General features: G+C 36.3%; 1 protein-coding gene across 1 annotated transcript in view; it reads left to right on the forward strand.

Moving 5' to 3' along the window:
* rabgap1l (RAB GTPase activating protein 1-like) overlaps window positions 1–26388 on the forward strand; it is a 90076-nt gene that overhangs the window by 36947 nt on the left and 26741 nt on the right. Inside the window, exons 14-16 of the mRNA XM_039682325.2 lie at window positions 22852–22965; window positions 24079–24153; window positions 25311–25436. Coding sequence (XP_039538259.2) covers window positions 22852–22965; window positions 24079–24153; window positions 25311–25436 — 315 coding nt within the window. The remainder of the gene's footprint in view (window positions 1–22851; window positions 22966–24078; window positions 24154–25310; window positions 25437–26388) is intronic.

Consider the following 26388-nt stretch of genomic DNA (forward strand, 5'->3'; position numbering starts at 1 on the left):
ATAAAACATGAGTGCTCTCAGCGGTCACTAACAGTACGTCTCATTCCGCTTGCTTACACTGGTTATGTGACCTTAAAATGCGTACAGCATCCTTCTTGTAACTTTATTGTATGTTACTCAACCCAAATACCTTTTCCTCTTTGATTTGAAGTGACAATTTCATATCTGTGGAGAGCAGGCTAAAGTCTCATTTAAAAGCAGCGTCAGTCTTGCTGTGGGAGATTTGAGAGCCTAGCGCATTTTAATGGCCGTGTGAATTGATGTTTGGCCGGCACAGCTGCTCCAGGGCACTGGCCTTTGCCGACATTGAAGGTAATGTATGCCTCGTCACAGACGCTGACAAAAAAAAGGCTTGTTTTTTGGCAAATGTATTAGTACAGGTTCTTTCGGGTCTTTTCGTAATGGCCTGACACAAAATAGCAGGCTATTATAAGTTAATTATTGGCATTTTTTTGTACTGTCTTTGGTTTCCATTCTTTGCTGTCAGCTTACACAATAGTCGTTTTGAAATGTATTTAATTATAGCACATTCATGGTAAGATTTGGGAAGAATTGGGAAGATGCAATTTTTCAAATTTAAAGTAGTTCACTTTAAAAAAAAAACTTTTGCTGATAATTAACTCACCCCCATGTCATCTAAGAAGTCCATGTCTTTTTCAAAATAAACAAACGAAAATTCCAACGAACAAAATGACTCGAAAAAAGATTCGTTCATTTAGATGAACGAGTTCGAACAGGAGAGTCACGAACGCGCATCTCAGAACAGAGCAAGGCGAGCATTTGTGCTTATAAAACTTTATTTATTTTTTAAATGACCGATTGTTTGGCTAGATGAGACCCGTATTCATCGTCTGGTGTCGTTAAAGCCCTTTGAAGCTGCACTGAAACTCATTGAAACTCATTGTTCCCATTGAAATCCTGGAATGTTTTCATCAAAAACCTTAATTTCTTTTCAACTGAAGAAAGAAAGACATGGATATCTTGGATGACATTGGGGTGTGTAAATTATCAGCAAAAGTTTTTTTTAAAAGTGAACTACTCCTTTAATAATCAATACTGAGTTTGTTCAAATGAAGACGCAGATAATTGGATATTGCTATGCAGTCCTAGAAATAATGTGTACTTTTATACCAATGCTATTTGAAATGAGGCAGGACCACAAGTTGGTTTGGTGTTGTGTGGTTCTTCATGTTTCAGGGTCTCGTTATGGCTCCTCTCTTTTCAATACTCTTGCTGATATAGCCTGCATAAGAAAGCCTAATGTCAGCGAGATGCTGGCGCAGGTTGAGCTGAGGATATCAGGCGCTGGTCCCTGTAATGTATTTTTAGACTGTACTCTGGTCATGCTTCTGTCATGCCCCTGACCTTTTTTATTGTACTTTTAGAAGAAGATTTGAGGTTAGGTGCTAAAAGCAAAACAGGCTTTATACTATCCTCATGATGTGCATATTCTGCAAAAGTGTTTAGCACATATTTACAAAATGCTATATATGGTTCCTTTTTTGTTAATCTATCATGTTACCTTTAAGACTTTGTGTCTTGGAAAACTTATATAATATATATTTTATACTTAATATATAAGTTTAAAAAATATAAAAATGTATTTTTTACCAAAACTTTTAAATATATATATATATATAATATATATATATTTTTAAAATAATATATATATATATATATATATATATATTATACTTAACCTGTTAGTAATACACACACACACACACACACACACATATATATATATATATATATATATATATATATATATAAAATTTTTATATACTTACAGGTTAAGTATTATTTACTGAAATAAATAATAATAATTATATATATGCTGTTGGCACAAAATGCCTAACCTGTTTTATTGATATCTTTCTGCAGTTGAAACACTGGTTGAGAGATGTAAGCATATCAATCGTCTCTTCTTCTGTGCTTTTTACTTGTAGCAACCTTCTGGTTTGGACTGTGGCTCGCCCCGTGACAATGTTTTAGTCGTGCGACTGAATGCACCAAACCGTGAAGACTGTACTATTCAGGATGAATTAATGTACCGTTACACACCTAATATTTGTATATCTATCAGGGGCGTATGGTCCATAAGCTGCAAATGCTCTGCATATCCAAGCCATTCGTGGATTCGTTAATTAGTATTAATGCTATAAATGACCATAAGTTAACACCTTACTTGATAGAATTTTGGTTATTCGCATGTACGTACGTCTGTGATTTCTTTATTTGCCAAAAGATGGTAATTTTCCTCAAATGTACCAGTTACGGAGTGTTTCGGTAAGCGAATCCACCACAGTTAGGGACTCTGTTGTGTATTATCATCACTGTCTTATGCTCTTATTGGTTTGCTGGCATTTGGGGGATTTCATGCGCTGGTAAAGCTGTTTGCGAAGCGTTTTCACAAAAATCACACTGTATTTGATACAAAACCAGATAGACTAAATAAAATGTAAAAAGTAAAACTATTTTCATAATATTTCATAATTTTTATTTTTTTACCAAAACGTATAAACAGTGAAAGACTGACCTACTGTAAGAAAACCTACTGTAAATATCCAAAGTTGTTAATCCAATTTGCATGATTTCAACTTGTTTTTTTAAAGAATACGTTTACTTTATTATAATTACATTTTATGTGTGTTTTATTTAAAATAGGCTACTACTAATATTTATCGTGATACGTTTTAAAATTCTTAATAAAAAAAAATCTTCCGGCATACATTTGAAATTGCCACCTGCCATGGTATTTCTTATATATCTTCTTTGGTTTAAACCTCTTGTGATACCGTTTTATGTGATACCGCCGTACCGTTTACTACTGGGCTGGCAGTGTAATATAATGTAATGTACATCCAGTTACTGTTGTTCAAAATCACGTCTATCACACTTGTTTGCTGTGGAGTTTTATGTTAAGTAGCATTTGCCTGTAAGAGTGAACACTTTTCGTGATTTCTCTTGATGTTGCTTCTTTTCTCGTATACTTGAAGACATTTGTTCACCCTGCCAGTCTTTCATCCATATTCATGGACACAACTGAGTGGAGCTTACCGTCCAGGCCTGTGAATATTAATGAAAATCCTTTGCGTGCCATATTATGAATTCCTTTTAATATTAATCTGTGCTGCCACACAGCTCCTCCATCAAAAGGATCTGAGTGGCACGACAGTGAGCGGGAGGAACACCTGGCCCTTTCTGTCGCTAATCAAAGGTGAAGCACTCGCGCATCCTCATTAGACACAATGCTAATCACCATTGTCTCTGGACCTAATGGCTGTTTATTAGGGGTTCTCTCTCTTCACATTCTCTAAGTGGGATATTGGTACTTGTGGTGTAAAGTGAGTGTTTAAAAGGATACCTAACCCACCCAGGCACTCTTCACGCCGTTATCTGTTAGTGGTTAGATCTGTAGTAGTAACTGAAAGGTTGTGGGTCAGTCTATGAAAGTTTGTCATTGTGCTTTTGGGCAAGGAAATTTGTGTAATGTAGTGTCGCACTGTATTGAAAATCGAATACTTCCCTACTAATACATAGTATTAAAAAAAAAGTAGGGTGAGCAGGATTTAAATTTTTGTGTGATCTATCCCTTTAAACTGTCCCCTCATATTAGTTTCCTCTCGGTTCTGTTCCCAGTTGCATTAACCTAAGATCCTAAAATCTCTTCCCTTCGTTAACCCTACCCAGATTAATCTGTACATCTGTAATGAAGCTGCCTAATGGTTTTTGATGGATTATGCAATACAGCGCAAAGATCCCACACTTAGCAGACGATTAGCGATATAGCCGTGAGGTCTGAGGATTCTCCAAGTATCCACTGCCGGCCCTGACCCACTCATGAGCAGCTGAATGGCCCGCGGTCTGTTGATGCTAACATTCACGGACAGCTGCCCACTCCTCACTATTAGGCTGGTCGCATGCCCATCCGAGAATACTGCCATCTGTCCTTTTGTACATGCTGGAGCTGAGGAATTTTGGGGGGGGTTGGGGATAAGCCTTTTTTGGGGGGTGGTCTCCAAAGCTGAGATGGTTTTCAATCAGTAAGTATAATCTTGATAAGTATACATTTTGTAGTAGCTATCCAGAATGTTCAATGCATTCATCACGGATTGAAAACTTGGTAAAGGTTGCAGAATTGGAAGAGCAAAAGTCCATTTTTGACCTTTTATTTGGGCGAGGACCAAAGATATAAAGCGTTTTAAAGGCGAGACACGGCAGGCAAAAACATTGTTTTTTTGTTGTTGTTTTTTTTTCACTGGTCAATTTTGAGGTTTTGGGATATTTTTCTGTCGTCTTTCAGACTTGTGGTGAAAAAAAAAATCCGAAATACACATTTAGGTCTTTATTTTACTGTTTGCGTCTGTAGATTTCTCATAAATCTTTCAAAAGTTGTTGTTGTAAATCATCGCGATCTGCACCATCATCACACACACCGTTAGAAAGCTCTCTTTCTCCTGTACAAAACACTGTCGGATCCAAATATGGTCATTTCCTTTTTAAGAGCAACCAATCGTGAAAGTGAAAGGGGGATTTAACTCTAAATACGTGATCTCATTGGCTGATGCTAAATCTTTAAAGCCCATTTTCTCAAAATGACTTTTCTCTCACACTCCAAGTCCGAAATCTCCACTTCAGTAGCACCTATATACACCAAACTTTACAGTCTTGTAGCTAGTTATAGCATAAAGACATTTACAGAGGGATTTGTAAATATATTATTCCTTGCCTGATTTATATAACAAAAAAATGGCGAAAATCTTTTTTTTAAGGCAATTGGCGGTATATTCTGATTTACAGGATAACAAACGTAGACATCCATAAATCCCTCTGTAATTTTTTTCTCATCTAATATCTGAACACAATGAAAAAGAATTTTGAACCTGGCTTTATCCAATACTCAGATTTCGTTTTTTAAAATATGAGTGCATTAATTAGATAATGCCTCATTTGCACGTTTAAACATTAAATTACAGAAAACTTGTAATATATACTTGTATTAAACTTGTAATATAATATATATTGGAAGTCACGCAATCATGTTTTTTTTTCAATGATATGATTTTATTTTTTTATTTTTTTTTTCATTTATTGGATGGAAAATATTAGATTATTATTTATTTAAGGGAAAAAATATGTATGTTGATTTATTTTAATATGCCATATTGTCACAGAGAGAAATCTAGCTGGCTAATGTAGATGTTACTAAGTATGAAAATGCATTTGCTAAATTAATAATAATTATCTTAATCTTCTGGAAAAAAAAAAAAAAAAGATGGTATGGCAAATAAAAATCTGAACCAGCAGAAAAATTATTGTCGAGCCCTGGTTTATAGGGCTAATATATATTTAGCTCATACCCACTGGCTTGATGCCAGTGCCATTGCAGCTCCCGCAGGAGTGAACCCAGCTGTTGAGTCCTGGCATCTCATGCAGACCCGCCATCCCCAGCATGCAGGATCCAAACTTGGCATATCTTCACACTTACTTCCTCCATTCTCTCAGGTGAGACCCCACCTCTGCTGGGATGCTAAACCACGTTGAAATACCATGAGACATCCTTTCGATCTCCTGCTGCGTTCTTGGAGTATCACCAGACTTCATTTGGCTGCACCACAGCGGCCACCCGTGCGGCTAAGCAGCCTTCCCAAGGGAACATCGATGGACCCCCTCCTGCTCTGAACCTGTTTTGAGACGTGGATTAATTTTATCTGAAAATGAGTGCCTAGACATTATGTTCTCACGTGCAGTGCCCTTTCCTCGCCCATCTCTTTGGATATGGGACTTTCAGGTGGTTGTTGCTTGACTATTACAACATCTGGTGCCACAGTGGAGGCAAGAGAGCTCCAGATGTTCCTGTGAACAATAAGGGAGTGGAAGAAAGGAGGTGGTGGAGTTGGAGGGTAATGGAAGAGCATCTATTTTAGGCAAGGAGATTCTGTGCTGCACACTTGTGAATCAATGATATGATAGCTATTATTGTTCAATATTGTGTATATATAAAAAAACGAAAATATACATATAATACGATACATATTGTGATATGCCTCAAAACGTTAGGTCAATGGATAGCAGAGAATAGACTGGGCATTCGACTTCCTTACGTTTGCGTCACTTGTTCTTTAAAAAAAAGTTAAGCGAAATAAGCTGCGGACAACAGCGCATTGCGGTTTTCGCACTGACACACCCCTAAGCTCACGCACACGGTCAGATACACACACCGTTTATCTCAAAATGTCGTTGTCGGTTGTTAAAGAAATCGGATGTGTGTCAATAATCGGTGCATTAGCTCTTAAAGTGACAGCAGCCTAACCCCTAAAATCCATTGGATCCGTCTACGGCGCGGAACGTCAGCGCCACGTTTTTGATGCGTCCCTAGCTCGGCAAAGTCCACTGGATGCGTTTCAGCAGCGTCGGTGACTTCTTCAGTCTCCATAGGGTGTTTTATTTTGAAAATCTTCCGGATCCTCTATGCCGTTCTGTGTCTGACTTCCTGCCCAGTACGATGTGCTCTGTGCCGCTTGACGCGGCAAGCGTCGGAAATAGACGTTTCTGTATTTTTTCTTTCTTGAATGCTACTGTTAAATAGATTTTATGTAGGTTATAGTTATTGTGTATATAACTATATATTACCAAGTTGAGCAAAGAGTTGTTGGTATTTAAATAGTTGTTTTTAATTGTTTGTTTAAATTGTTGTTTGTTCAGATTGACATTACTTTTTATGTAATGCTAAAACACTGCTGTTTAATTTCAGTTGTAGTGATGCTTTCTTTTCCCAGAAAGAATGTGAAACATATTGTTTACATCATTTTAAGTTTTTAAATGTGTATTTAAATATAATTTAAATGGATTTTACTCACTAAATCGAATGATTTAAGTTGCAGGCCCAATCATATTATCATAACTGGATAATATATTTCAGTTGTAACTCATAATAGACTAAGATTATTTTTTGACTGAAAAAAATCTATTCAAATATGCAAACAGCATTTTTGTAAAGACAAAATATAAACAAATATGTTGTTCAATACATTTTCAGTATGACCCATGTGTGAGCTGAGCCAAAAGGCAAAAACTGTTTCCGCGTCTCCGTTGAATGGATTGGTTGGAGAGCACTTGCAGAATCCTGGTGCTTGAATATCAAAACTCTAGTTCTGTGCCAGTCTATTTTTGGATATATTTGAATATTAATAATTCCGGGTTGCAAATTCTTCAAATAAATCCTGTGTGGAGGGGAGAACACAGTGTCTTACATTGTCATGGAAACCACGAGGAAATTTTTACCCCATCGATGTTCACGTTTGATCATGAGAAATTAATTAAAATCATCAAGAGTGGGACGACGTGCATCCACAGGCCCGTTTTAGCACCACATCTGTCCCTATTGTTTTCCATGCAAAACCGCCAAGGGATCGTGTGCCTGAGCCTGAAATGGCAGCTAATGTCATTAGCGGGTGAACAAACGGGTTATGAAAACGCACAAGGGGAGGAGTGAGAAGGACGGAGAGAAAGTGTACCGTGTGTCCCAGAGGAATTGTTCTAGCACTCTTGAGATCTTCATGACTTAATGACAGAACAAGTGTCACTTTTGGAGAGCGTGTTTTCACATGTTCTCTCGGGGGTTGCTGTGCTGGCGTGTTGCGGAGAGATCAGACCGAAGCTAATGACCCTGATGGTAATGAGACAGCATTCGCTCTCTGCAGGTCTCCACAGACAAACCAGACGAGGCCCCGACCTGTCTTTTTTTTTTTTTTTCTTTATCCCCTTGAATTTTCTCTCATTTGCGCAAACCTTTGCTCTCTATCTCTCGTTCTCCACCTTTCTCTGTGGACTCGTCTCCTGCCACGCTCTGGCAGGCTGCCTCTGAACAGACTTCACTGCATGCCAAGCCATTTACAAATGCCTTCACTTTCCAAGCACTTTTTTTGCCGCTCATCCAACCTGCCATTGCAGTGCAGCTTTGTGCGTCTGCAAGCTCATATTGAGAGGAAATCAAAATTGGCCTTGGCATTTGTTTACATATGGTCGTCTTATGATTTTTTTAACAAAAAAGTCACCTTTTTTGTTTTATGTTTACACTATTTTGTCCTACCATAATCATCAGATCACACACAAACTTAAAGATGTTATAAAATACTTAAATGTTATTTCTGTCCACAAAAATGAATCATTCAATTTAAATGAATTAAATTACCTTAATAATTTAAGTCAGATTGACATTGACAAAAATAAATTTTGTAATGCAATTAACATCAGTATTTCATATAACATTTAGCCTATTTTATGTGTTTATCAGATTAATGTTATGTCTGATAGGATGTTGCTTTGGTTGGGCAAGTGGGTCAACCTCCAAGATTATTGCCTACGATCGGATTATTTGAAAATATTGCTATTTTGCGCCAGTTTCTGTGTTTTTTCGCCGTGTCATATTTCAATCAATAGTATTAATTCTCTTAATTATCTCTCAATTATTACCATGATGCACAATTTTCGTCTTGTCTTTATTACTGTTGACGAAAAACCTGTCAATAATTTGTATCTGTAATTTTGTTCACAAAATGTTATTAGATAGAAAAAATACATCAGTCTTTCATCATTTGTTATGTTCCTTGCTTTGACTTCCCTTTTCGATATTCAAAATGATATTCGATATTCGACTTTCAATGTCACATTAGAGAAGTAAATGTGAATATTTCAACAATTGAAGCTTTTCCACTCAAAAAGGGAAATTTATTTTACTCACCAGCATGTTGTTCCTTGTAGTGTTGTCACGATACCAAAATTATTGTTTCGATACTGATACCAAGTCAAGAATCGCGATTTCGATACTTTTCCTAAAAAGGAAAGTATTTCTTACAGGGCGTTTCACTTGCACCTCTTTTGCGTAGGTAAATGGTGTAATAACCTAATATAAATAAATCACTGACAAACATCCTCATGCTCTGATTATAATCATATAGCCGTGATCATACGACGCCATGATCATATGACGACGCCTCCTCGCTCGCTGCTTTGTCGATGGTGGTGCGACACTGGTGGCTGGTGTTGCCAGATTGGGTGTTGTTTTTCGCTACATCTTAAGGCCTGTTTACGTGTGTTTTAGCTGGGTTTTCGCCTGGAAGGCTCTTTTTGTAGCCTACGAAGTTAAATTGAGAGAGCATGCGTTCACAGACACCAGAACGAACGAGTTCACAGTAACGTTCATCAGGCAGTAATACAGTGCGTTCAGTTCACGTTCGCCCAAAATATGAACGCACTCATGAACGCACAAATTTGACTATGCGGAACACAGAAAATACGTTGACGTTTTTTTTTTCCCCCCATACAATGAAAGTTAATGTTTCCAAACAATATTGTTTTGGACCCTATTGATAAAATCTGTTAAAACATTCTTCAAATTCCCCTTTTTTAAGTTTCACTGAAGAAAGTAAGTCATACAGGTTTGTAACGATCAACATTTCTTATTTTCAGAGGCTGAACTATCCCTATAAGTCTTAGTACTGGTAGCCAGAAGGTTACTGGTCCGAACCATGCAAGGAATGAGAGAAATTGGTCGTGTGGAGAGAAATAAAGATTGCCGTTGTGCCTTTTCCCTAAAGGTTGCCCCTTTGTCACACAGGTTTGGGTTGAAGGAGCGAGACCGATTGAGTCGAATCGTGGACTTGACACCTTGTGAGGAAAAGCAGGTCACCAAGAACAATGAAGGATCGCTTCGACACCACTGTTCCCTTATCAGCCAGGCTCCACTCAAAGCCCTTTAATTCATCACCGACTGTATGAAAAGCCCTATTCCCCTCTGAGACGACGCTCTTATTTCCAATCATCTCTGTGGGTTCGGCCAGATCTGTCATTGTTTAATTTACTTGACCTGAGGTGAATCTTTTGGGTCCGCACTTTCCCCATGGAAACAGATTCTACCTTTGCTTCTTTGTGTAAACGTGGGATTAGCTGTTCATTTGAATGAAGTATCGACAAGACGAGAGTTCCTGTCACTGGCTCTCAAGGTTTTTTTCCCCCCTTGAATCTCCTAAGACTTCAAGTCTTGTAGCTATGGCAACTTAAATCGGAAAGACTTTTGAGAGTATCCTTTTTTTAGGCTAAAAAATAATAGCCATTAAAATAGAAATATGCCATCATGAGGAGTCGAGATACTGCTTTCTATCGCTTTCTTGCGGTTCTCTAAATTCCCGCGTGTCTGGAACCTGTACTTCTGCGGTCCTGTCCCAAATGTCACCCTTAGCCCTTGTGGTCCTTATTTGGTGTTCATTGACAGTCCATAGCATCCTTATGAAACCTAAAGTGTCAAATGGAACACGTGGCCATCGGAAGACCACAAGTACACATCAAGTATGCCGTTTGGGACACATCCTGCATCTAAGTGCGTCTAAGTTGTCGGTTTCTCAAAGGTCATGGTTAGTTTCACATCCACTACATGTTTGCTACATTTCCCATGTGTGAAGTGCTGCCTGCATCCACCTACTTCAGTTTCTCAGATTGCTTTGGGATGTCTTGAAGGGTCATGCGTTAGTTGCCGTCGCCCCTTTTTCACTGGTCTGTGAACTGTGTGGCCCTTTTCTTCCATAATAGTGAAGTCTAAGTTTTCTAAAGAGGAAACAGGCCCAAGGCATAAAGGGCACCTTCCATCTAGGCACTCACATCACAAATGGATAGGTAAAGAACATCCGCTGTCCCCAGGTGAAAAGACAAATATAGCCACCATTCAGCGAGGCTCCACAACCGAAAACCTGCATGGCGGCCGTCTGAGATGTGAAAAATATTAAGTCCAAGCTAAAATAAAACAGTAACTTTTTTCTGCTTTATCGGTAATACAGAGAATCCCTACGCCGTTGAGTAAATGCAAACAAGCATTCTGTGCATTAAGCAGCCCACTGTCTATTTATTTTTTGGTGACATTAATCAAACAATAGTATTGCCAAGAAAAGAGATCTAATTTTTTTTCCTTTTATTTTGTTACCCTTTTCTTTAAAAATACTCGATTATATCGGTTGTCATATCGGTATCAGCCGATAAATGACTTTATAATGTTATCGATTGAGGTCTTATAAGAAATTGATATTGTAGATTGATGTCTAATATCTATGGAAGCTTGTTTCCGCCACAGAATGAAAAATAAAAAAGGTTATTGCGACTTTTTATCTCACAATTCGGACTTTTTTTCTCACAATTACAAGTTTACATCTCGCAATTCGGACTTTATTTCTCAGAATCGCGAGATGTAAAGTCAGAATTGCGTGATATAAAGTCGCAATTGCATGTTACAAAGTCAGAATTACGAGATATAAATTCAGAATTGCGTGATATAAAGTCGCAATTGCGGGTTATAAAGTCAGTATTGCGAGTTATAAAGTAAGAATTGCTAGATATAAAGTCGCAGTTGTGTGTTATAAAGCCAGAAATGTATGATATGAAGTCTGAATTGTGAGATGTAAACTATTCTGAGGGGGGAAAAGTAAGTCTTTTTTCCCCCCTTAGAATTGGCCTGATAATTCGCAATTGCGAGAAAAGATGAGAAAAGATGTCAGAATTTCGACATATAAACTCGCAATTATGTGTTATAAAGTCGGAATTGCGGGATGTAAACTCACAATTGTGAGAAAAAAAGTCAGAATTGTGAGATAAAAAGATGCACTTCTGTCTTTTTTCTCAGAATTCTGACTTTATATCTCGCAATTCTGACTTTATATCTCGCAATTCTGAATTTACATCTCGCAATTCTGACTTTACATCACGCAATTCTGACTTTACATCACGCAATTCTGACTTTACATCACGCAATTCTGACTTTACATCACGCAATTCTGAATTTACATCTCGCAATTCTGACTTTACATCACGCAATTCTGACTTTACATCTCGCAATTCTGACTTTACATCTAGCAATTCTGACTTTACATCTCGCAATTCTGACTTTACATCACGCAATTCTGACTTTACATCTCGCAATTCTGACTTTACATCTCGCAATTCTGACTTTACATCTCGCAATTCTGACTTTACATCTCGCAATTCTGACTTTACATCTCGCAATTCTGACTTTACATCTCGCAATTCTGACTTTACATCTCGCAATTCTGACTTTACATCTCGCAATTCTGACTTTACATCTCGCAATTCTGACAGTACATCTCGCAATTCTGACTTTACATCTCGCAATTCTGACTTTACATCTCGCAATTCTGACTTTACATCTCGCAATTCTGACTTTACATCTCGCAATTCTGACTTTACATCTCGCAATTCTGACTTTACATCACGCAATTCTGACTTTATATCTCGCAATTCTGACTTTACATCTCGCAATTCTGACTTTACATCACGCAATTCTGACTTTACATCACGCAATTCTGACTTTACATCTCGCAATTCTGACTTTACATCTCGCAATTCTGACTTTACATCTCGCAATTCTGACTTTATATCTCGCAATTCTGAATTTATATCTCGCAATTCTGACTTTACATCTCGCAATTCTGACTTTATATCTCGCAATTCTGACTTCATATCTCGCAATTGTGAGATGAAAATTCGCAATTATTTTTTTCTTTTTTTTTATTCAGAGGCGGAAACAAGGTTCCATAAATATCAGCCAATATAAAAGTTATCGGTTAAATATGTTATCGGTTTTGGTCTAAATTTCAGTGGATCTACTTAAAAAAGAATTGAGAATCATTTGAACACTACAAGTCATTGTTTTAATTCAAGTGGTACATTTTTGTATTCATAATTAATATAGTATTTAGTACTATTTTAAATAATGTCTTTGATAACATGCTAGTTTTTGCTGTGATTATTTAAATTAATATCTATAATCTTAAAACCTCACAAGGGTTGCTATCGTAAGGGTTCTTTCGAATTAGATCATTAGCGTGCCCAATGAATTAGCATTCAACACAGTACTGGCAATTAAAAGAGCAGTGACGACACGCTGACAGACGAGTTAACAGTCTGTCCCGGGGACCAGATGTTGCAGGCCCTCGGGAGACCGAAAAATCCTCGAAGAGCCATGACAGAACGGAGCTCCGCGGGCTTTCTGGTCTTTAATGAACTTGGTGACACAGTCTCAACGTTTGATGGAAGTTGTAAAACTCGTAATCCAGAAAATGTTTACATTTAGATGGAAGGGACATCATCAGATTTGCATCTTCAAGTATACACTGCAGATTTAAACAAGTTGGCATACGCCTCGAGCTGTAATCTCTCAGTCTCAAGCTTTCCATGATTACAGTTTGTTTGTTTTTTTATAGCCTTTTGCACAATGTCTTCGTCTTTTGCAGTAGTTTAGCCGTGGATTGTATATGCATGTGAGGTCTGTTGATTCGGGTGTGTTTTCGCACTGTGACACAGTTAATAACCGGCCGTCAATGCGATCACACACCGCGCTGGCATGCATTATGCATGAACAAGATTAATCTGTCTTGGTGCTTGCGAAGCATAGAGAACACTTCAGCCCTCCTTCCTCGCTCTCTTTTCTCCCTTTCTCTTCCTCCTCTCAGGCACCTTTTATTTTGCTGCTGCAAGGTTGGCTGTTGTGATCAGGCTAATGCTGCAGTTTGTCAATTTCAATTACGGCCCCCTTTGAACTGCGCCGAATTCAGCCAGGGAAGGAATAGAGGAGGTAATATTCCTACTGTCAATCACCTGAGATTTTTTTTTTTTTTTTCTGCCTAGCCTTTTCCTTCACTTCTAATTTTAACCTCCAGCACTCTGGGGTTCATTGCAGGAAGGTTAAAGGGGTCAGGGGATTTACTTTATCATACAAAAGAGGATTCTCTCTTTGTAGACATATACATTTCTCATCGCAAAGCTACTTTTTAGGTCCTCCTAAAACATTTACAGAAACTAAGCTGTAAAAAGGAGTCATCTTGGCTGATGGTACACTGTAAAAAAAAAATATTGTCGGTTTAACTTAAAGTAAGTAACCTGGTTGCCTTAAAATTTTAAGTTCATTGAAATGGAAAAAGTGAGTTAATACAATGAAGGAGAATGATTTAATCATCAGAAACTCAAAATTATATGTTATCTGAAGTAAATAAATTATTTAAGTTGATTTGACGAAAGAAAAAATGTTGTGATTTACTAATCATGAAAAGATTTTTTTACAGTGATGATACATCATGTCGGTTATTGGCAGATATTAGTTATTTTTAGTAAATGTATTATTTTGGATGCTGTAAATTATAATGTTGTGATGCTTGAATTCATTTTAGCTTTTAAAGTGATTGATTTCTTTAGTTTGTTTTGTTAATTAATTTTATAGAATAAAATTTTAGTTTTGACCATTTATCGATTTATTAGCCATAACATCTCTGTCAGGTAGTTTTAATTTATAATCACCAGTTTTTCATTAAGAATGTGAAATGAATTTATGATTTTGTAATACAAGTTAAACTCGGAATCATTTCTCACAGACTTTCACTGTCTTGAAAACAATTCACATTTTTTTTATACTGTGAATTATAAATGTTATGATGCCTAATTGTATTTCTAGCATTCAAAACAGTTGATTGTAGATTTTAGTATTTAAGTTTTATTTTTTACATTTGAAAAAATATTGACTCAATATAGCATTGAATTTTAATACAAGTTATCAATTATCAGCCATCACATAAAATAATTAGTAGAACTTTTTTGATTTCTGCAATTATAAGTGAACAAAATTGTGCTATTATTGGCATTTAAGACTTCAGTTTCTTGTTTATGTTGCTATGCTGGTTATTTCATGTTCTATTCAGCACAACAACCACGGTCAACATCTTTATTTCATCTTCCGCAGCTGAACAGCATGAGATATTGTAATCGTTTTCCACAGACCCCGGCTTGACCTATAATGTCGCATATTGCAGCATCGGGAGTTGAAGGAACAGATTCGGATCCCCGTAGTAACATCTACGGCTCCACTTGGAGCAGATTCGGCTTTTGATAGTGCATCACGCCACTTGTGTACTCTCTTCTCCTGGTGTCACTTCCGAGAAATAGGTCAGCTCGCCCCGGGTGGGGCTCTGGTGACAGCCGCTTTGTTGTCAGACCCGCACAAGATCGGCGCTGACTGGCTTAGAACCCAGTGGGAGGCCCGGCGCAAACTTCAGAGGCTCTTTGGCACTGTGTGCCCACCACGGAAAGTTCTAGAGTGACTGAGCGAGCCTGACGGCAGCTTCTCGGAGACAGCGAGGCTGTCTCACTCATCACTGTGCCTCCACACCAGCTTGTCATGCTGCATCTCTCAGTCCAGCTTGCACTAATGTTGTTTGCTGTCATCTCGGATTTCAGAGCGACTCGCTCTGGTCTTGCGGGAGACTCTGCTTGGAGCTTTTAGCCCCGGCGTTGCTGCGACCCAACCGACCGGCTTTCACCGTTCTAGGACGTGCTGAGGTGCGGTACTGCCTGTCATTTCGGGGTGTTAACAAGATGAGCTTCAGGGCGCATCTGTTGATGTCCTTTTGTGGCAGCTCATTTGTTGGGCCCAATTCACACAAGGCAGCATGTCAAGCTGTACTAAGCATATGTGAAGGAAGTCCCGTTTTTTTAGTAGTGTGATACTAGGTGCTGCCCTATCTTTAATCTTTCCAGAGCTGCTTTTTTTACATGATAACTTTCATTAATGACATTTATAAAGCAGTTTTTTTTTAATATTTGTTATGTAGTATAGAATCGTAGTATCCATTTTTCAAACTATACATTTAAAGGGGTGATATAATGCCATTTTCAAATAAGTCTTTGATGTCCACAGAGTGTGTGAAGTTTTAGCTCAAAATACCCTACAGATATTTTTATATTGCATATTAAAATTGTCACTTTTTTAGGATGAACAAAAAACGTTTTTTGTGTCTCCCTTTAAATGCAAATGAGCTGCTTCTTCTGAGAGACGACAACCACGTCATTAAACGATAACTGTGACTATCAACACATGCAATATCGTTGACGAAAATGTTCACTATATGTATAATAACATTTATATACATTATGTGTACATTATATCTCAATGTCTAAATTCACTTTATCGATTTTAAATGTTTTATTTGGTTGATTTATTTAAAAAAAATATTTTTTAGGTTTACTTTTTTACATTTATTTAGAAGTTACTATATTTATTTATAATACATTTTTTATATGGTTATCATTCATATTTTTCAGATCTCTATAAAATCACAAAATATTTATTAACTTATCTCTTTGCCTGTCAGTTTTTTTTTTTTTTTTTTTTTTTTTAAGTTGCCAGTCACTGCCAGTGTTTTTTGATTATTTTCACAAAAGTTTTATGGCTCCCAAAATATTTTGTTTTATGAATATATGAACATGCAATTTATCAATAGAAAGAAAAAGCCTTTTTTTAAAACCTTTTTATCAACACTTGGGTAATATGGATAAGGTTCATAAAGAAAGCAAGATTTTGAGCAAAAAGCTGAGAAAATCAAGTTTTTGTCAAAGACTTCGTCCAAATCTTATTCAGAACGATGGTGAAAACACAGATGGAGTAGATCGAGTCTATCAACACTCCTAATGCTTGTACTGTCCAATAGCTCGTCCTGGGTCGACATTTGATTCAGTAACATTTGGCAGTTTTAAATTATGTTCTGTTTAATGTTTAATGTTTACATATGATCACATTTGATATCACTTGTTTTTGCATCCTCCTCGCGCGTGTTTTGAGGAGGTTCAGATGTGTATTAGCGCCCCCTAACAGTGAAAACACGGATTGCTGTAAAATTCCGTCAATGGCGTGGAAAGAGTTAAATGACATCTTTTGTGATGTTGTGAGTCGTGATGTCTAAATTAACTGTATTCAAAACCAATGATTTTCCTTTTAGTTTTCACAAAAATGTTGATTTAACATTGGCCATTTACCAGTTTATGTGTTCCCTGGGAATCAAACCCATTTCCTTTGTGTTGCTAGCTAGCGCCTGGCTCTACTTGTTCAGTTTCATGTGGACGAACCGAGGATACTCGCATCCTTCTAGTAAACTCCCACCCATGTTGAAGTTCCCTCAGATCAATGTCCCCGAAGGTCAGTGGTTTTATCTTTCTTCGGGAGCCTGGACAAATCTGACTGGCCTTCTGTTATTTGTGACCACGCATCCCGTCGACCCAAACCTGTCGGGAAGCCGGCAGAGAGTTTACTCAAGCTTCTGCCATGGATGTAATCTGGTTGCATCCCTTTGTTTATCCCCTCTCTGGGTCTCTGGTCTGGGCGGTTTTGCTATTGCTGAGCCTCACAGATGTTTAGTGGCCACATTACCATTCGCAGCCTGTATCTCTGGCTTTATTTATGAATACCATTTGTCACTAACTCGCAGTTTATGAGGCAGCATTTCATTTTCATGCACACTGCGTGAAGCGAGAGTGATGGGGGTGAGAGAGGAAGGGAGCAACAGTGAAACAGTCCGCTGAACTCAATCATACACCATGGTGTGATTAACCCCATACTGTGACAAAATTACAGCTTTGAGTCTTTTTGTTGCTGTTGCAAAACACGCCAAAATGGCGTTCGCTGTAAAAATGCAGATTTTATGTATTCCCCTCTAAAGGTCATTGCTGAGCAAAGGTCAAAGGTCTTTGATGAATAGAAAGTTGTATTTCATTTATTTGAAATGGAATCTTTTGTAACTGCAACTTTTGATCAATTTAATGCATCCTTGCTGAATAAAAGTATTGATTTCTCCCCACCTCCCACTTAGTGACCCCAACCTTTTGAACGGTAGCGTATAATGTTACAAAAGCTTTCTATTTAAAGGGATAGTTCACCCAAAAATGAAAATTCTGTCAGTATTTCCTCACCCTCAAGTTGTTCCGACCCCGTAAGACCTTCGTTCATCTTCAGAACACAAATTAAGATATTTTTGATGAAATCTGAGAGCTGGATCACTCCTCCATACTAGTCCATAGGCTTCTTGAGGGATTGAAACTTGCCAGCCTCGAAAAGTTATTAAAGACATCGTTAAAATAGTCCATGTGACCACAGTGGCTCAATCTTAACTTTATCAAACGACGAGAAAAAAAATAACGACTTTATTTCAACTATTCATTTCCTTCTCTGGGCGATCTGTTGTACGTCACATGCATCACACACGACCAGCTGCGGCCAATAGTGAGCCTACGTGTGACGTTTAACTGACTAGAGGCCCAAAGAGAAGGAAATTAATAGTTGAAATAAAGTTATTTATATTGTTTTTTTGCACACAAAAAGTGTTCTCGTCGCTTGATAAAGTTAAGATTGAGCCACTGTAGTCAATTGGACTATTTTAACGATGTCTTTATTAACTTTTCGAGGCCGGCAAGTTTCAATCCCTCAAGAAGCCAATGGACTAGTATGGAGGAGTGATACAGCTATTAGATTTCATCGAAAATATCTTAATTTGTGTTTTGAAGATGAACGAAGGTCTTACAGGGTTGGAACAACATGAGGGTGAGTAAATACTGACAGAATTGGGTGAACTTTCCCTTTAAGAGAATTTTTTTTTTTTTATATGTCTATATACTGCTGTATAAACACACTGCTGGTTCTGTTGTGCTTGTTCTTGATTATCCATTGAGAAAAAAAAGCATAATGCTCCCACTTGCACATATGCTGTGGTAACCTTCATTGGAAATGGCCTTTATGACCTTGTTTTTCCTCCGCATAAACGTAAACTGATGAAGTAAGTTCCACAAATGGGTGTGCTGCGCTCTGTGCTGTCATCAAGAATTTATCCGGATCATGTATATGGAGAAATGGCAGAAAAGAAGGATTCATTATTCATAGCATGAATGTTAAAGAGAAAAGGGAAGGTAGCATTAATCAGGATGTACAAGAGTAAGTTAACTTCAGCTGTGGATGGATAAAAGACTCATATAGATGCAAATAAGACCCATATTTGCTTCATCCGTCAGGCTTTATTCTTCCCACCCTTTAACAAACTCTCAGACGCAGTGTAAACAGGTAAGGGGAGGTGGAAACCTGTCCTTCCCTCTCTCGCATTAGTTGACTAATGATGCCTTTAATTAGCCCTGACACACGCTGTTAATGGAATGGACCTTATTACAACTCAGCCTGCCAGAGACATTTCCGCAGTCACCGTCTGATGTTGCCACGGCGTGAATTCCACCGATCTGTTCACTCAAGAGTTGATAGGAAAGACTGATTAATATTCTGCGAGTTTAACCGGTTTCTGACAGGCTTGTGCCGCAAAACTACATTTCCCATAATTCTACATGGCAAAAAAATCAGTTTGGTCCAGAGTAGATGCTTTTAAGTGCCTCTCTTGGCCCTGGTCCTGCGTTTCAGAAGTCTGTTCATGTTCTCCATCATTTGACTGGAACGCCGTCTGCATTTGACTTGTTAATTCGATTTGTGTCCCGCTTTGAAGAGTGTGCTGTGCTGAGTAAGGCACTTTCCTGCGCTTCTTAATCTATCTCAACTCAAGTCTGTAAACACTTCACACAAGGTTATTTCTTCACTCGAGGAATCTTCTTTGTGTCTTCTTGACAAAATACACATTATACGTGCTACTTCAGTGTCCTCTGTCAAGCTCAAGCTTGTTTGTATTGGAGCTTAAGGAGCATGGATGGAGATCAAAGACTGAAGAGAAAATGACCATCACATTGTTAATTGAGCTTTTCCAGTGCAGGCTGCATGTGTCATATTTTATCTGCACACTTATCTGGTTTGGATCACACACTTGTTTCCCTATTTGCTGTTGTATCTGTCACTGTTTCTAAAAAAAAAAGCATAGGAAAATCCACAAAGTCTAGAATCTGACTAAAAATAACTGTATAAAATTGCATTTAATTAATTGTGGGGCATTATTGTTGTTAAATATCCATCACTAATTAAATATTAGTAATAAATGAATTATTGTAATAATACAGTAGTGTTTTATTAAAACTATTATTTATAAAATAATAGTAAACAATAAGTAAATGATAAATAAAACCGTGCAAAATGATTTTTTATTATAAAATATGTATTTAAATAAGTATGACTAATAATTAATATTTAAATTACAATAAAAAAAAAATATTATTACCATTTGATTTATATATTTATTAAAATAATAACATATAATTCATAAGCAGAAATTATTATTATCAGTTTTCATTTTAAATTATTTTTTAATCTATAATTATTATTAATAATAATACAATAGTAAAAATGTATAATAGAATTACTAATATTTCTAAACACTATTCATTTATTGATACAAATCATAAATAATAATTATTATAATAATAATAATAAAGTTGTAATACAAATATAAAATAGTATTTATATATTAATAAAATAATAATTGAATGATAATAAATGAACACAGTAAATAAGTTATATTGTTATGTGTTCTTTAATAATAATCAAAATAATTATAAAATACATCAAATAATACAAATTTTTTTTTGATAAAATAAATGCTATTATTACCTTTTGATTTATGAATTATATGTTATTATTTTAATAAATATATAAACAGAAATTATTATTATACATCAGTTTTTATTTTAAATTATTTTTTTTAATCCAACTAATTATTATTAATAATAATACAATAGTAAAAATGTTTAATAGAATTACTAATATTTCTAAACACTATTCATTTATTGATACAAATCATTATAAATAATAATTAAATAATAATAATAAATGAACACAATAAATAAGTTATATTGTTATTTGTTAAGTTCTTTAATAATAATCAAAATAATTAACTAATAATTAATAATTAAATTACAATAAAACATTTTATTATTACCATTTGATTTATATATTTATTAATATAATAACATAATTCATGAACAAATTATTATTATACATCAGTTTTAATTTTAAATATTTTTTAATCTATAACTAATTATTAATAATAATAATACAATAATAAAAATGTATATTCGAATTACTAATATTACTAAACACTTTATTCATTTATTGATGCAAATCATTGTAAATAATAATAATAATAAAGTTGTAATACAAATATTTATACAATATAATAATAAAATAGTATTTATATATGAATAAAATAATAATTGAATAAATGAACACAATAAATAAGTTATATTTTTATGTGTTGTTAAGTTCTTTAATAATAATCAAAATAATTATAAAATACAGGGACGTGCACAGGGGGGTTGCTCAGGTTGCCCGGGCAACTGCCCATATGCCCTTCTCGACTCAGGTTGCCCTTCCGAGGGAAAAAAAAATCGTACAATGGATGTAGAATTTCACGTAGGCCTAGACAAAAAATAATATAAAGATCGCAAAGCCTCATTCACTTCCAAAAAAAAAGTGAAAGTCAAACTGTTTCCACGAGACCATAGACCACTGCACGCGACCGGTGCGGTAAGGCACCGCAAATTACTCAGGCCGCGCCTCCATCTCGTGTCGCGCGCTAATTAATGTGTACGAAGTCCATGACAAAATGAAGCGAAACTATCCTTCTCGTCACGAAAAGAGGAAGAAGAAAAACATGAGAGTGAATTGCGGAAACAGCAGTCAGGTAAACTTGTGTTCCCTCCTCTCTAGTGTCAGCAAAGTTTGATGGTTTGTCTGGGCAGGCAGTGCATCTCTTGCATCACTTGCATCACTTTTTGCCTGACAAAAGTGAGAGTAAAATACCATTATTTATTACGTTTTGTTTTTGATAAACGACAAAGTGCAACAACAGTGTTTGTTTACTGCAGCTCGGAAAACATAACCGCGTCGCGTGTGTTGCGTTCATATGCGCGTGCACGAAATGAAACTCGCATTTTTCAAGCAGAAATGTGGAGACCAGAGAAATACCGTACAATACGTGAATGATGGCACTCCCAATCAAAGTACATATTATAAAGACACTGATTATCTAGTCTCAGTGTAGTTAAAAACTCTAAACAACTGCACTAATTATGCAAGATAGAAACCAATGTATTGGCAATTTGACATTGATTGACTATTGATTTATAGGCTATATTGAATTTAAAATGATGATTAGATGGACATTCTGGTCAATATGAATGCAAATCCCTCCGTAAATAACCATAAATCAAGATTTGCTTCAACATGCATAAAAATAAAATAAAAATCATAGGCTACTGATTCCGAAAATACCAAGGCTGTAGAGTGACCCAAAGTTAATCGCAAAAGCCAAAGTTCAGGGTTGTACTTTATTATTTTCTTCTTGTTCATGTTTACGTTAATATTCACTTAACATTCTATAAAAATGCTTTATTCAGTAAATATTGTTTGTTTGAACCTCATTATGTTCTATATTGTTGTACTTATTCTTTGACTGTTTTGTTTAAAGGAGGGAGGATTGTATTGGGCGGTATTGAGCGGCAATGGCAAATGGTTTACATGGCTCACGGCATCACAGATCAGGTAGCGGGCCCCTTAGCAGAATTTTGCTTAGGGCCCCAGGGGGAGGTCAGGATTGGCAAAAAAGAATTGTATTTTTTCCCAAAATCTAAGCGTTTTTTATTTTTTTCCATTCAATCCAGATTATTTCTTTTCAAATAAAAAAATACATAAATAATAATTTAAAAAAACAATAAACAATGAGGAACTCTTTTGCTCATTTGTCTCATCTCTGACATTTTGCAATCTTTATAAATAATTATAAGACCATAAGATGAGGCATTGCGTTTGGGCATAAACACGGCCAGATAAGGCAATTTGGAAGGGGACAAATTCAACTGAATATATTCCTTCATATAGCCCGTGAGGGGGAGGGGGGGGGGGTGCCCTTTTTTCAGGTCAGAGCAACTGCCCCTCAAAATTCCTGTGCACGTCCCTGATAAAATACATCAAATAATACAAAATATTGTTTTGATCAAATAAAAAGGCTCCCAAAAATGCCTGATTGTAAGTGTTTATTGGACCCACAGGACTCTGCCCAGGAAGGCGTCATCACCAGAGACATCCATCGCACCTTCCCTGCTCACGACTACTTCAAAGACTCGGGAGGCGATGGCCAAGATTCTCTATACAAGATCTGCAAGGTGAGGTGAAAGCTGCGCATCCTCCAGACATGACTCACTCCTGCCGTCTGATAACAAGCATCACGACACGCTGCTACATCTCTTTCCACTGACCTTTTGTTTTGCTGTAACGGCCTTGGTAGAAATCCAGCCACATGTGCTGTACTCGCCTCCATGCATCCTGCTATCTGTTGCAAATCTACAAAATGCTAGTTTACACATCATAGATCTCTTATTATATTTAGAAATGAAGATGGAACTAATGCAGTTATTATCTAACAAGCAATTATCCAGCATATTCTTCTGGCTCTAAAATCTGAATGAATGAGCCATGTAAGTGGCGTTTTAAAACGTCGACACCTTTGACCAGAAATTCAGTATAGTGCATCAAATGACGTTGCTTGCCAATCATAATTCAATAATAAACTATGCTTCTTGCCCGAATTCTAATTGAGGAATGATAAATGAATGTATATTAAATGATTTATTATAGAAAAGCAGGAGAAAAGTGTTGAGTGGCAGAGAAAAGGAGTGCAGTAGTTGCCCTGTTCTCTGTTAAATCTCTTTTGTGAGGAGTCTTAAGAGGTTCTCCATCAGCTGATTGGCACCGACAGATTAAAAGGCTCCTAAAATGTGCAAAAGACCTTCAATCCAGCTAATCCTGGCAGCGGCATATGTTGCCAAGAAAGTTTATCTGTTTCCAGTCATTTACATATGATTAAGCACAATTATAACTGCTCGTGATTTAAAGACAGCATGAAGCAGCATTTACAACAAATTGCAAATTCATTAAAAAATATTTAATGCTAATTAATGTTGGGAACCAGATGTTACGCATCTAGCATACTGGTTTTTTGTTGTTGTTTTTTGAAGTATACATTATTTTTAATATAAAATATTTTTTCTCTAAATAAAATACTTAATATATATATATATATATATATATATATATATATATTATTTTGTATTATTATTGATAACGGCAAAAATGTTTCAGAATATTAAGTAATAGCATTACATAAAATAAATGTAAAAAAAAAAAACAGACAAACAAAACTTTTATTATTTGATACAAGTTTCAGAAGGCTTTTGTTTCTGTGCACAATATCTAAACTGATGTTTTTTTTTCCACAGGCTTACTCTGTGTATGATGAGGAGATTGGTTATTGCCAAGGTCAATCATTTTTGGCTGCCGTATTACTTTTACATGTAAGTATTTACCCTGAATATACCCCAAATAATCTGTTTAGTTGAGGAGAGGTGATTTTGTTTTGCGTTTTTTTTTTTTTTTTTTTTTTTTGGGTGGGGGTTTTTTACAACTGGTTTTGTTTTGTTTTATTTTGGGGTTTTTGTTTGTTTTTATTTTTTGTTTTGTTTTATTTTTGGGTTTTTGTTTTTTATTTTTTGTTTTCTGTTTTTGGTGGGGTTTTTTTTACAACTGGTTTTGTTTTATTTTTGAGTTTTTGTGTGTTTTTATTTTTTGTTTTCTGTTTTTAGTTTTTTTTTTTTGTGTTTTATTTGTTTTTGTTTTGTTTCATTAATTCTTTCATTTTTATTTTGTTTTAATATTGAATATTTAGTTTATGTATTTATATTTGTTTTTAATCATTCTTTTTTTGAGACACTAACCTGAAAAATACGGTCACATTTAAAAATCTGTCCGAATTTATACCGCAACAGAAGTATATTACTTTTTCTTACTGTGCATTACGTAAATATCCGTTTAGGTCAGTTTTATCTTTAAGCTCACCTCTTTTGATGGCAAATCAACAATTTAAACTGTAATTCACTACAGTAGCTAGCTAAATAATAACACTAATAATAGTGTAAATAAAAACCTTCTTCATTGTGCTTTATCCTTGACTTTTTGAGGACCTACATTAATAATAGGCAGAGAGCAACAGGAAGCGAGGGAAGGACATTGATGAAACGGTTAATCCCATATTTAATTAAAGTGAGGGCTGAATAAGATGCCGTTTTTTGTTTCTCTGCGACAGAGGCCCGTGTGAGGCTTGATATTAGAGTGCGTTTGGGGATTTCTATAATATAGTGTAAGTGTCTTTCCCGTGGCCTTGCCCAGGAAGCTCAGGAGCTGTCAGGAATATTAATGACAGAGCCCGTATACCTGCAGGAGCCCATTGAGCTCGGGACACACACGCTGTCTGTGTGATTTAATACCCAGCTCTCTGTCTGTCTCACTCTCCGTCTCACAAACACAAACAAACTCTGATTTCATCACTGCAGCTGACACATTTAAACATCATGGGTTGGTTGTGTTCATCACAGCATATTCGTCCAAAAATCATTAGCATTTGAAATCATCTAAAAATTGTTCTAATATCGTTCACATTTGTTTTTCTCTTCAGATGCCCGAGGAGCAAGCTTTCTGCGTGCTGGTGAAGATCATGTACAACTACGGTCTCCGAGAGCTCTACAAAAACAACTTTGAAGATCTTCACTGCAAGTTCTACCAGCTGGAGCGTCTGCTGCAGGTTTGGCCTTTGAGTGTTAGTTGAGAGATTGCGTGACACGCAGACTCAATCAGCTCTCATGAGCGCCTCGAGTGAAAGCGGTGGCCCTCGTGTAAGCTATTAGACCCAATGCGCTGGAAAATGGGTTTTAATTTTGTGCTGAAATGCAATTAGGCCTGAAGTAGCCTCTTTCGGCGTTAAACCCACCCTGGTTAGTATCGACTAGCTGTGCTACTGCAAGAGCGTTCGCATCGATCATGTGAAACGTGCCATATGTGCCACTGGAAGAATCTCTTCCTCTGTTGTCATTTACTTTGCATGTGTTAACACAACGCTCCCACCTCTCTGATCTGACAATGCAATTTACCCCCCAAAAATATTCAGTCTTCCCGCTCCGGAAGATCCTATCCAGCTCCTATCTCTCTTTTTGAGATGCTAATTTAAGATGTGCCTTTGTAGATGTCGGTTACGTCTTTGATTTATTTTCTGCTTGGTCTCTGAATACATAGAGCTACACGCTTTTTTGAGGCAAGCATCACTGTTGCCGTTTATCATACCTAGGGTTATTAATTTAAACAAACCCCTAACTTTGGCATGTACTTTTCCTGCTATAGACTGAATGGAACCTCAAAAACCCCAAATTTATTTATTTATTTTTTTCGATTTTTTTTTTTCGATTTTTTTTTTTTTTTTTTTTTTTTTTTTTTTTTTTTTTCCCCCGATTTTTTATTTTATTTATTTATTTATTTTTTTATAGTTTTTATTTATTTTTAGATATTTGTTTTGGTTTTTATTTTTTTGTTCAAAGCACGCTATCTAGTCTTTGATTTAGATGCTGATTGTGTAAGGTGCTTTATTACTGCACTCTTGATACTGTGATGTAATTCAGTCTTACACTCGTGAAAGAAATGCTTTAAAGGTGCATTGTGTCATTTTTAGGAGGATTTGTAGACAGAACTATGTTTGCAGTGGT

This window comes from Pimephales promelas, chromosome 2, assembly GCF_988280905.1.
Source record: "Pimephales promelas chromosome 2, fPimPro1.hap1.1, whole genome shotgun sequence".
Classification (NCBI taxonomy): domain Eukaryota; kingdom Metazoa; phylum Chordata; class Actinopteri; order Cypriniformes; family Leuciscidae; genus Pimephales; species Pimephales promelas.